General features: G+C 43.7%; 1 protein-coding gene across 1 annotated transcript in view; it reads left to right on the top strand.

Annotated features, from left to right (window-relative positions):
• Nucleotides 1-1,775: 1,775 nt before the first annotated feature.
• Nucleotides 1,776-11,904, top strand: part of LOC108788964 (tetraspanin-15-like) — an 89,810-nt gene continuing 79,681 nt past the window's right edge. Inside the window, exon 1 of the mRNA XM_018558873.1 lies at nucleotides 1,776-1,973. Within this exon, the coding sequence (XP_018414375.1) occupies nucleotides 1,887-1,973 (87 nt within the window). The 5' untranslated portion in view covers nucleotides 1,776-1,886. The remainder of the gene's footprint in view (nucleotides 1,974-11,904) is intronic.

Genomic DNA, 11,904 nt, shown 5'->3' with positions numbered 1-11,904 from the left:
ACCAGGGCTGCCAATGAGTCTCTGCAGGGCTGCGTATAGATGTCACCAGGGCTGCCTATTAGGTCTCTCCAGCGCTGCATATTGCGTCTCTCTACAGGCTCTGATAGGTGCTGTGCCGAGCCTGCTCTACGTGTGCATAGTGAGTAGAACGGAGCAGGTGCCAGTCACGTGCCCGCTCCGAGGCTGTATTCAAGGTGTGGGGCTGCCTCAAGCACTGCCTGCACCTTGAATCAGGAGGAGGAGACGTGGACCTGGCAGGCAGCGTCAAAGAAAGCTACTGCCAGGTCCCCGGAAGACTGCTTCAGGACCTCACAAGCGCGGGACCTGAGGCGACCAATCCGATTAAAAAATTTAAAGGGCAGTATCGGGGCATTTTCATGAGTACAAGTACTTCTGAAAATGCCATGTATCGGCCCCTGATACTGATACTAGTATCGATATCGGGACATCCCTACATAAGGACAACCTACAGCATCCATTCATTTTTAGAATATACCTCCGTTCTCTTACTTTTGTTTAGCAGTCATTCCTTAAGCATGTACGCTCACTCCTTCAACTTTTTATATACAGGTGAAACTCAATTAGAATATCGTGCAAAGTTCATTTATTTCACTAATGCAACTTAAAAGGTGAAACTAATATACGAGATAGACTCATTACATGCAAAGCAAGATAATTCAAGCCGTGATTTGTCATAATTGTGATGACTATGGCTTACACCTCATGAAAACCCCAAATCCACAATCTCAGAAAATTAGAATATTACATGCAATCAATAAAACAAGGATGGTACATAGAACAATATCGGACCTCTGAAAAGTACAAGCATGCATATGTTCTCAGTACTTGGTTTGGGCCCCTTTTGCAGCACTTACTGCAATTACTTTTGCACGATATTCTAATTATTCGAGTTTCACCTGTAGAGGCTTCAAATGAAGATTGCACAGAAATGACGGGTTGCCCACAGAAAGTAAACATGGTGAATCCTATAGTATGCTGCTACGTATTGCATTTTACATGGAGGGTTTAATAGCAATTGTCACGTTGTACATAGTTACATTACCCATAGCCCTCAGCTTGTGAAGTAAGCGTTTGTGTGGTAAATGTTCTCATTCACACACACACCAATAGGTTTGGACTGCGGGATCTTGCAGCTGGAATCACAAGGGTATGTGGACAGCTGCATCTGGGAATGTTGTATAAAGCAATGACAGGCCCACAAGAGCCGCAGATGTCCTCCGCTATTCCCATGTATTTCCACATTTAGCGGTAACCCGATGGCTAGGGACAAATGACCTATGTGCAGACAGATTGCATCTACGTTCGGTCAACTGTCCGAACGTAGATGCAACGTAATAATGTCCCCCCGAACGGGGACATTATTAGTGAGGGGACATTATTTGTGTGTGGACATTAGTGAGGGGACATTATTTGTGTGTGGACATTAGTGAGGGGACATTATTTGTGTGTGGACATTAGTGAGGGACATTATTAGGATGGGGACATTATTAGTGAGGGGACATTATTTGTGTGTGGATATTAGTGAGGGGACATTATTTGTGTGTGGACATTAGTGAGGGGACATTATTTGTGTGTGGACATTAGTGAGGGGAAATTATTAGTGATGGGACATTATTTGTGTGTGGACATTATTAGTGAGGGGGCATTAGTTTGGTTTGGGGACATGTCATCTGCTGGGACACAGCCCCAGGCTCGGTGAGGAGAGGTGTGTGTCATGGCAGGTGATGTCAGGAGGCCGGGCATTGAAGGGTTTGATGATGTCCCCTCCCTGTATTCACTTTCTGTTTCTCCTCCACACGGAAGTGCTGTGTGTGCTTACAATGAGTGAGGAGGAGGACGGAGCCCCCGGCTTGTGATCAGCAGATATGTCTGGAGGTGACACATGGAGGGCCACCCTGCGCTCCTACTACTGCATCAAATTCTCCCTGTCCTTCTACGCCACCCTGTTCTCGGTAGGTGCTGAGTGATCGCAATGTGAATGGCAGGATGGTGCCTTTTGTCTGAGCTGTGTACGGAGGGGCTGTGTATTGGGGGGTAGTGGAGGAGGGGCTGTGTGTATGTCCTGGGCTTCCCTATCACACACATGGCTGTATGGTGATCAGCTGTCTGCTTGTGACAGGGTGTCATGTATGAATGGACACACACCCTCACCTCCTTCTCTATGTATGTGGAGAATTATAGATATCGGGATGATGGATCCTTTGTCTCATGCTTTCGCCGTCCTTGGTTGTGATGAGGTGACCATTCATAGCTGGTACATAGGATTTAAAGGCAAAGTCCATATTTTGCTAAAATATTAAAAATGCACCCACAGTTTAAAATAAAATCTGCATTTATTATTTTGTATTGAAGCTTGCAGAGTATTGCAACTGAGATCAATGCCTCATGAGAGCCATGCACAGGCTTTTGCTTTCGTGGGGGACTTGGTATGAGCCTTATTGGCCAGAGTTCATCCAATTCTGCCAAAACTGCAATTGACACCCTTGCTCCCGGCCCAATCAGTTTTGGCTGGAGCATTCCCCGCCCATTGGCGACGTGTAGATGGGGGGTGGGGGATGTCCTATTCACAACTGATTGGGCTGGTAGGGTGGTGTGTCAGTACAAGTTTTTGGTTGGACTGAGCCCAACTGGTTTTGCTTTTAAATATGGTGGAGGTAGAAGATTCAAATGGGGTGTAATGTGTTTTTAGGGTGCAGGCAGACAGCATTTTACGGTACCAGCTCATTCTGACGCACTTCAGGACTGCAGAGTGCATTACCTAAAATAAAAATGAATGTCTTTAAAAAAATCAAAAAGATCTGCACCGTATGTAAACAATGCATAGCAGCACAAGCAATAATGCACCACAACGCACATCATCAGTGCACGTGAACACATGTGATGTGGTGTCTGTGAGCCCTCGCATGTTTGTGAACCTTTTTTTTATGTGTTGTAGTTTAAAATTTGTTATGGCCCATTCAAACCTAAGTGCCCATTAATCACACAATATCACACACTATCACACAACACACCTAGCATGCGTTACAGTGTGGCAGATGCCATTTAAATGGCTGCAGTGTACAGCAACACCCGGTACCAGAATACTATGCATTGCGTTGCACTGGAGAAAAGTGGTACATGCATGCATGAGAGACCCCTGAAAATGAATCAGTGTGCTCAATGCAACGTGCATCAAGATGCCAAAAAGTATTAGTACACACGAAAATGTACACGAGTGTAAATGGGCCCTTCCTATAGATCACATGCAATGCTGTGTGTGCACAGGGGCAGCCATTTTTGCTCATGTCATGTGCAGGTTCTGCTTCCTGCCTAAGGCTCCATTCCATGTGCGGAAGACTGCGTGGCAACGCAAACGCTAAAATCTTTCACCTGCACAGATTCCATGTGTTTGTGGCTATTATAAATCCACCAATGTGCGGAATCCGTCAAAAAATTGCACTTGTACTTTTTTGCGGGCCGTGCGGTTTTGTATTGTGCGTCTGCCGCAAATGTCTGAACAGTGCACATTAAAGTGCATTGTCTTTTCTGTTTAGAGCGTCTCCGCACGTATTCGGCCAGCTGAATATGTGCGGATAACTGTGTGAATGGAGCCTTATAGTGCTACAGAAGCCTAGGTTCACACTAGTGCTCCTGCATAATTGCGCATTTTTAAGTGCATATATGTAGTGCATTTTTTATGCGTTTTCATGCTTTATTCTTTTATTTTGGCCAATGATAAGCAATATCTGCTGTGACCTCATTAGTCCTTTTGAGGAGACTTTAAAAGAGAACTATGGCCAAACCTTTTTTGACATTTATTCTCTTTTGGGTCACAGGAGAGAATTTCCTGTGACCCAAAAGTCAGTCTCTAGCAGGCTATGGTCCTCTGTATGCTGACAGCGCAAAGCTGAGCTGCTGCCAGCAAGGATCCGAACAATATTGTCAGGATCCACCCAGCTGCATGATTGACAGCTGGCTCTGCCTCTTTAGATCCACATCCAGATGTGCCCACCCCCGCCCCTGGAAACTGTGAGCTGAGCGATCAGCGGTTTGTGATCACTCAGCTCTCAATCTATAGAGCCGACATGTAACAGCTGTAGTGTCACACGTGGACTGTAACTATGGGGATGATGCATTTCACTTTCCCCATACTTCTCCTTAAAGCACTTTATGTACATGCATTTTTCATGTGCTTCTGTTGAAGACTATGGGGCCAAAAATGCACTGTGCAGCACCAAAAGAAGTACCAGCACCGTTCTAAAAATCCATGTTGCATTGATGTGAACAGGCACCGTCAGGAATAATATGATTTTTGTTGTTGTACAGTGCAGCGCGACAGTAGACGCAGGACAAATTGCACTGGTGTGTATGAGGCCTTACTCCTCTTGTTTATTTTGCAAGTCGCTGAGTTGGCCAAATCATTCAAAACAATGCACTCCGTCTGTGGCTGATTTCTTAGCAGGAAGTAGTGACTAATTTATTCTGCAAAGGGTTGCTAAAACAAATCTCTAGATTTAAAACAACATTAAACACTTGAAAGAGGAAGCATGTAAAAATAAAACATGATATACTGTATAAAAAAAACCCCAAATGAAAACCTTAAAACCGAAGTAAACATCATTGGTGGTGGTGAGCTTTTACCATAATCTGCAAGTGTGCACAGCATACACGTGGATTATAGCCCACAGCTACCTCCTCCTGTGCTGTCCTCCATCAATGACGAGACGCGTCGCCACTGCGTCACCTGCTGCCAACATCTCCACTGCTGATTCTTCAGGGACGTCATGTACAGTTAAATTGATGTATGTTGCTTCTTGCCACTTCAAAATTCTACTATATACACTATCTGTCTGGTGTGCTGGCTGTTACATTTATTCACTACAGGCTAATTCATGCATGCACTGACATGCGTTGTCCTACCTGCAATTGCATTGTTGAGCCTAAATGTTGATTTGGCTTCTGCAATTTCTCATATGTTGTTCTTGCTTGTCACAGGTTTGCTTTAAAGCCATCTTAGCCACAACCTGCATTGTTTCATTTTCATTATTATTATTAAGATTATTATTATTACTATGGTGTTATTTCTTAAGGTGGCTGACATGTGAGGGAAGCGGTAGACAAGAAAATTACACACAAGAAACATAGAATAATGTAAGCCGTGCCAAAAATGTTCTTTCTATGTTTGCCAGGAATCTAATTAATAAACCTCAAACACAGCTTTACAGTTTATGTGGCTGAGAACACTTACTAGAATACATTCAGCTATTTGGTTATAATCTCTCTAGTAGCATTATCCTGGAATATGTTGTTTCTGGAGCTTTCCTTTAATACCCCTTGTTATGTATTCTTCAACTATGCTGCTGGCAAAAGAAGTGTGTGCAAGCTGTAGCTCTGGGAAGTATTGCCCCAGTAATGTGTCACTAAGGGTCCTTTCACACATACTGCACTGACCTGCGTTTTCTGCACCGATTCAACACAGGTCCCCGCATAGTAAACAGATGTTTTTTATGTGTCCCATTCACACCACAACATGGGGGCGATGAGTGGTGTACTGCAAAAAAATACAAACATCCTGCATTTTATTGCAGCGCACCACTCTGCTGTACGAAGACCTGAATACGGTGCTAGTAGAAGATATAGGGACACTGGCACTCCAAATAGTGAATCAAATGTGTCTGTTTATTGACATACGAGCAGCATAGCGTGATACATTCAATGTGACGTTTCGGGGTCTCACAGGATCCCCTACATCAGACAGAACAAGTGATGAATAAGGTGTACACATTGTACACACTACATAAAGTTAAAAGGAAAAAAGGAAACAGTGACAGCTCTGGCGGTGTACGTTGTGTCGCCTCAATGCACTAGCCTGCCACAAAAACGTAGACGGGTCCTAATGCATATGTTTTTAGTATTAGAGCAAGTTCACACTAGCCCGTCTGCTAAAATGGGCCAGTGTGAATGGGCATTGATACTAAAAAATAGTGAAGCCCAAAGCTGAGTGAGCATCAAACCTTTCTATGAAGTTGGGTAAAATGCAGTTTTAGGGCTGATGCACACGGGTGCAAATAGAGGCCTATAGGCATACAGCATAGAATACGCCAGTATTATGTCACATCAACATCCCAATGTAGCAGCTACAAAGTACATGCCAAATTAGTAAACTAAACGTGAGATTGTAGTCCATCCCAGGAGTGAGCTTAGAGTGGTGACTACTTTACAACACACACAGGGACCATGGGGAACAAAAGTAGCCCCCCTCCCGAAGAAAGGACAGTGTCAGCACCAATTCAGAGATGATTTCAGGATCTACAGCCGAGTGATACACAAATAAGGGATAGTTCTGTTAATAGTTAGGGTACTTGAATGCATTGTTAAGAGTTAACTCCTGAATTCAGTGTCACTTTAGGTTCTATTCATTGTATTATTTTTCCCCTCTCTGAGAAGTGGATGTGTCTTCCCTGGCCACATTTCTATCTGCTGTATTTAGATGGACCCTGTAATAGACAAAATGTAATAGTATCAAACACCTCCGCCACCTGAAGGGTTAAACATATACTAATACATAATGAGTAAATGAGTTTCATTAATATTAGCTACCAGAAATACTTATAAGCAATAACCAAACACTTATTTCTCCATCAGTGTCTAGTGTAAACATCAAAAACTACTTATAAAGCGTAAAAAGTGTAAATCGTTTTTGATATAGTGCTTAAATCCACAAAAAGTGTCCTTCGTACAACGCTTATTTCCACTTTATGTGTCCTTTCCACCAACGTGCTTCCCTCAACCTTCACACACTCACCAGATGGAATGAGACCTGGTGTGAGTGTGCAGGCCAATCAGAGTTTCGATATATTAATAACTCCTCCTGCGTCATAGACCTTGTCTCCAGACCTGGAAGAAGATACACAGCTGCTGGTTGAGGTTTCTAGGGATATTATCCAGCATGGTCATTTAGTAGAAAATAGACACAATTTGCATTGCAGCCTTGACAGACTTCCAGACAGATCCACAACTTTGTTTATTAGTAACAAACCGCCACACTTAAAGTGCAACTGAAACCACATTTGTTTTTAGTTTTGGATAGCAAAGAGGGATGAGAACACCTATTAGGCCTGGTTCACACCCGGGCGTTTTACAGCTCGTTCCTACGCGCTGTAAAGCGCTCAACATGTGAAAACCAATTATTGCGGAACGCGTTGTAAAGCGCTCAACATGTGAAAAACAATTATTGCGGAACGCGTTGTAAAGCGCTCAACATGTGAAAACCAATGATTGCCTATGGGCATGGTTCCCACCTGGGCGTTTTACATCGCGTAGGAACGCGCTGCAAAACGCCCTACGCCCAAAGAAGTACAGGAGCTTCTTTGGGGCATTTTGCCGCGCGTTTCCATTGGTATTCCCGAGTGTGGATCGCGGTTAACAAAGCGGTAACCACGAGGCACACTCGGAATACAGAGTATAGGTCTTACCTTGTCCGCGATCCCCACTTCCGGGTTCCGTCCCTTGCGAGCGGCCGCGTCGCAGGGGGGCGGAGCCGGCGGGAAGTTTAAAAGTGAAACTAACATTTATTTATTTTTAAATAAAGGAAAAAAACAAAAAAAAATCATACCGCCAGTGAAACGCGCGTTTCACTGAACGGAACAACGCGAAAAAAACGAGCTGCAAAACGACCTGAAAAAAACCGCTCAGGTGTGAACCCAGCCTTAGGCTTTAAGACCCCATTCACACTGAGCTACATCAAAAAAAGCGCTTTTTGAGTTTAATTTAGAAAATGGAATGAGCCTCTAAAATTGTAACACAGAACATCACAAACGTCATAGACACAGGATGTTGCAAATCCCAGTGGAATCCAAATATGTATGAGGATGAGACAAATTACAGAGAACTTGGTTATAATTATAGAGTTCAACAGAAACAAGAGCGGGGAAAACCTAAAACTCCCTTCACATGACACGGCACAAAGTTTTCAAAGACGTGACAAATGAGAGATTTAAGATATAAGTTAAATGTACAATCCAGACAAATCTAGAAAAACATATTGTCGCGCTACGCCGCGCTACTTTTGCCATGGACTTCATAGCTGCTACATTGGGCTGTATCCAATCAAAAGCGGTCTTGATATGACATAATTCCTCTTCCTGCTTATGCTCCTGTTTATATTTCTGTGCAAAAGTGACACATCGGTAGCGCAATGCCGCGCGACATTGAGCTACACCATTGAAGCCTATTGGGCCAAATCGCACGAAATCCGCCATAAAATAGGTCATGTTCAAGTGACAAGCTTGAGCTACAAGCTACTGGCGACATTGAGCTGTGAGATGTGAATGGGGTCTTATTGCTGCCGGTGTCCTCTTTAGGGAGACTCTGTTTGTCCCGGTGACCATTATCACTCAAAGTGAAAGAAAATCCCAAATTTTGGGTTGTCATCTCCAATGGGGACATTGTTCTGGTAACCCTGCTGACCACCAGGGATTTCTCTCTCTTTGGGGGAATGTTCCCTCACTTCTTGCTGTGGCTATCAGACAGGAAGTGAAGATTAATCTTCTCAATAGGACACAGAGGGCAAATTAAAGTTGATAGGGGTATTAACTAGGGATGCACCAATACCGTTTTTTGGTACCGAGTACGAGTGCCCATACTTTTTTTACAGTACTTGTGTTAGCTTATGCATTTATGTCAAATCTTCATAAGACATATGATTCGCACAATAGGTTGCATACACTCTTTTGTCTCTGGCCAATATCATCAAAGGTTTCCTTGTCGCTAGTAAAACAACCAGATTGTGCCCCTGGTTTAGATGAAATCATGGCCTGGGGTTAGCCTAAGGACACCTGCCCATCTAGAATTTCCCGCTCATCTTAATAGATTTGCATAGAGGGGGGTTGGAGGTTCTGGCAGGGGGGATTTGGGAACGTCCAATCACAATATAGGAATTCCAATCTGAATAGATTGGGCATTGGGAGGCCACCAATCAAAGTCTCTCAATGCTTCCCTATGAGGAGCAGAGATCTATCAATCAAGGGGCAGGAAGGGAAGAGGTAGTCTTTTTAGACCACCAGGATGGGGCCCTCATGTGACAATGAATGGGTAAATATCCATATACTCTTTCCCCCACTTAAATGTATGTCTACCGTTTGTCTGTTATATATCAATGTCTGTGTATTTTGAATGTTTAAATCTTTTCTTTGTATTTTGTAGTTAAATAGATTGTTGGTTTGCTGTATTTAAGTCTTGATACTATATACCAATACATTCTGTTATTGTGTTGAGCTCAAAAATCTCATGATTGAATCCTCAGAACCATATACTTGTAAGTTTGAACACTAATATAGCGGTTCATAACGTAAAATAGTAATTTGGGTAACACTCGCCGATACCAATTACAGAGTACCGGAAGTCGCATTCAGGAAGCCAGGTGGCGAGTCATTCTTCCCGATTTAACAAGAAAGCCGTCCCAGCCTGCCCCCTCTCTCCGGCTTCCTGATTGGCCGGGAAGTGGGCTCCATGCTCTCTCATCACAAGTGACAATCAGGAAACCGGGCAGCGTGTAATGACGCGCTGCCCGGCTTCCTGATACAAAAAGTACTCGTGCTAGGCATCGGATCATTTGGGCGCCCGAATACTCGTATCCGTATAGGTGCATCCCTAGTATTAACCCTCCTCTACTCTATCCAAAGCTAAAAATAAAGTTTTGGTTCCAGTTTTACGTTATTTATTTCATCTGGAAAACAACTGGAAAACAACGACTGTTGTGCCGGCGACATGCCTACAATTTCTGCTCAGTTTGAACCACAGATTGATGTGGTTTAAGGCTATGTTCACACTATGGCAATCATGCACGAAACCACACGGATGGCTGCGCAGTCACAGAATCGCCCACCACTGCCACCGCGGAGCCATTATTTTCTAATGGTTTCCCGCTGCGATACTGCCGGCAATCGCACATGTTCGTGGTTCAAAAAACTGCACGGTGCATGTCGCAAAAAAGAGGTAGCCATAGCCGTGCGGATGTGACCCCATTGAAATCAATGGGGCCGTGCGCAAGTTGCTGTGCGCTATTGTGCACGATCACGCGGCCCCGGGATAGCTTATATCTGAACCTGACCTAAAACTTAACCACAAGAAGATGTAGAAGAAAACATTTAAAGTTTTTTTTTTTTTTTGAAAAAATGCTAAACAAAAGCAGCCTGCTAAACAATATGGGTATATTTCTAAAGCAGCCAATGTGACATTCACCAACATTTCAATGCAGGTCAATCTTCCTGGTGAATGTGTTATAATTACAGTGATTGAATCATCTGCAGTGAATGGTTGTTGAATGTCACATTTGTATTGAGATTGTAGTCCATCACAGGAGCGAGCTTGGAGCGGTGGCTACTTTACAACACACACGGACCATGGGGAACAAGAGTAGTCACCCTCCAGAAGGAAGGACAGTGTCAGCAGCAATTCAGAGATGATTTGAGGATCTACAGCCGAGTGATACACAAATAAGATACATTATTGTTAATAGTTGGGGTACTTGAATGAATTTTTAATATTTAACTCCTGAGTTTAGTGTCACTTTAAAGACACAGAGAGCTCCCTTTAGTAGCTAATCTACACAGTCTCTCAACAATAATAAATGGCCCAGCAAGCTTGAAAAATATGAAAATTATCTTTAAAAAAATGATGTCAGCGTTGCAATAACAACTCAAAATATGCGCTCACCCCAATTTCTGTATACTTTACCTTCTGAAGGTCAGGCCACCCAAATGTGATATTTCAGTTTTTGGTAGTTGACAGCTTATGTCAAAACAAGTACACAAGTGCGAGGCTCCGGGATCAGCAATTTGGCACTGTGCTGGGGCACCGCACACCAGACGCTGTGCGATTAGTGTGAATGGGCCCTAAGGGTTTACATATGCTTTAAAGAGGCACTTCACCCCCACAATATACCCCTATCGGTGTTCCCGTTCTGTGTTGCCATATTCAATTATCTTGTCCATACCCATAAATGCTGCAGCACTGTGTCAAGTCTTTGGGACATGTGGCACATCCACTCCACTGGTTTGTGGTGTTTTATACCTTAGATAACTGTGGCGTGTGTGCCCATGCCCTGCCCATGCACAGACATACTGCTAGTCTCCCAGTTCCCAGATATCTGGCATAGAGCAGTGCCATTTGTGCACATGCGCAGATTCTCACGTGCGCATTCACCCCTTAGTAAAACTGCTCTTCGGGGATGTGTGATGTGGACACCCCAGGAAACAGCGGGGAGTTCCTGTGTCATTCTCAGGAATGAGGAGAGAGACAACAGGGAGGGCGAATGGAGGGAGACAACAGGCATAGAGATTAGGGAGTGTACATTTCAAGTATCTGTCTGATTAACTTATTTAATAGCACAGCACACATCAGCAGTAAGTTCAAAATACGGTGTATCAGAAGCATACAATTTCAGCTTTTATAGGCCTTGTTCACACCAAATGCAGAGCAGATCTGGTCAGGTTTCTGCACACGCGCACTAGTCTTTTAGATGCGGTTTTTTTTTAAAGCTTAAAATGGTCTTTCAGTGCGTTCTAGGCATTTGCATGTGTTTCTGATGCGTTTGCAGATCCAGAGCAGGTAAAATGGGGCCTGCTGCAGTTTTTTCACCTGCTCTGGAACTGCACTCTGCGATGTGAACTGGAGCAAAGAATACCATTGGAATACATTGGACGCAGTTTTGATCCGGTCTGCAACTGATCTGCTCTGCGCTTGGTGTGAACAAGGCCTTACTGTTCTTTGCGTATAACCGCAGCACCCGTTTCATTGATGCGTTTAATCATTCAATAGCTCGATGAATATCAATATATTTACTTTAAAAGGTCATTTTGAGTTTCTTTGCATCCAATGTACTGTGCAAAGAGCTGTAAATGG

This window comes from Nanorana parkeri, unplaced genomic scaffold (assembly GCF_000935625.1).
Source record: "Nanorana parkeri isolate BGI_ZX_2015 unplaced genomic scaffold, ASM93562v1 scaffold365, whole genome shotgun sequence".
Taxonomy (NCBI): domain Eukaryota; kingdom Metazoa; phylum Chordata; class Amphibia; order Anura; family Dicroglossidae; genus Nanorana; species Nanorana parkeri.
Note: the sequence above shows the minus strand (reverse complement) of the source record. Positions and strands in the feature narration are given on the sequence as shown.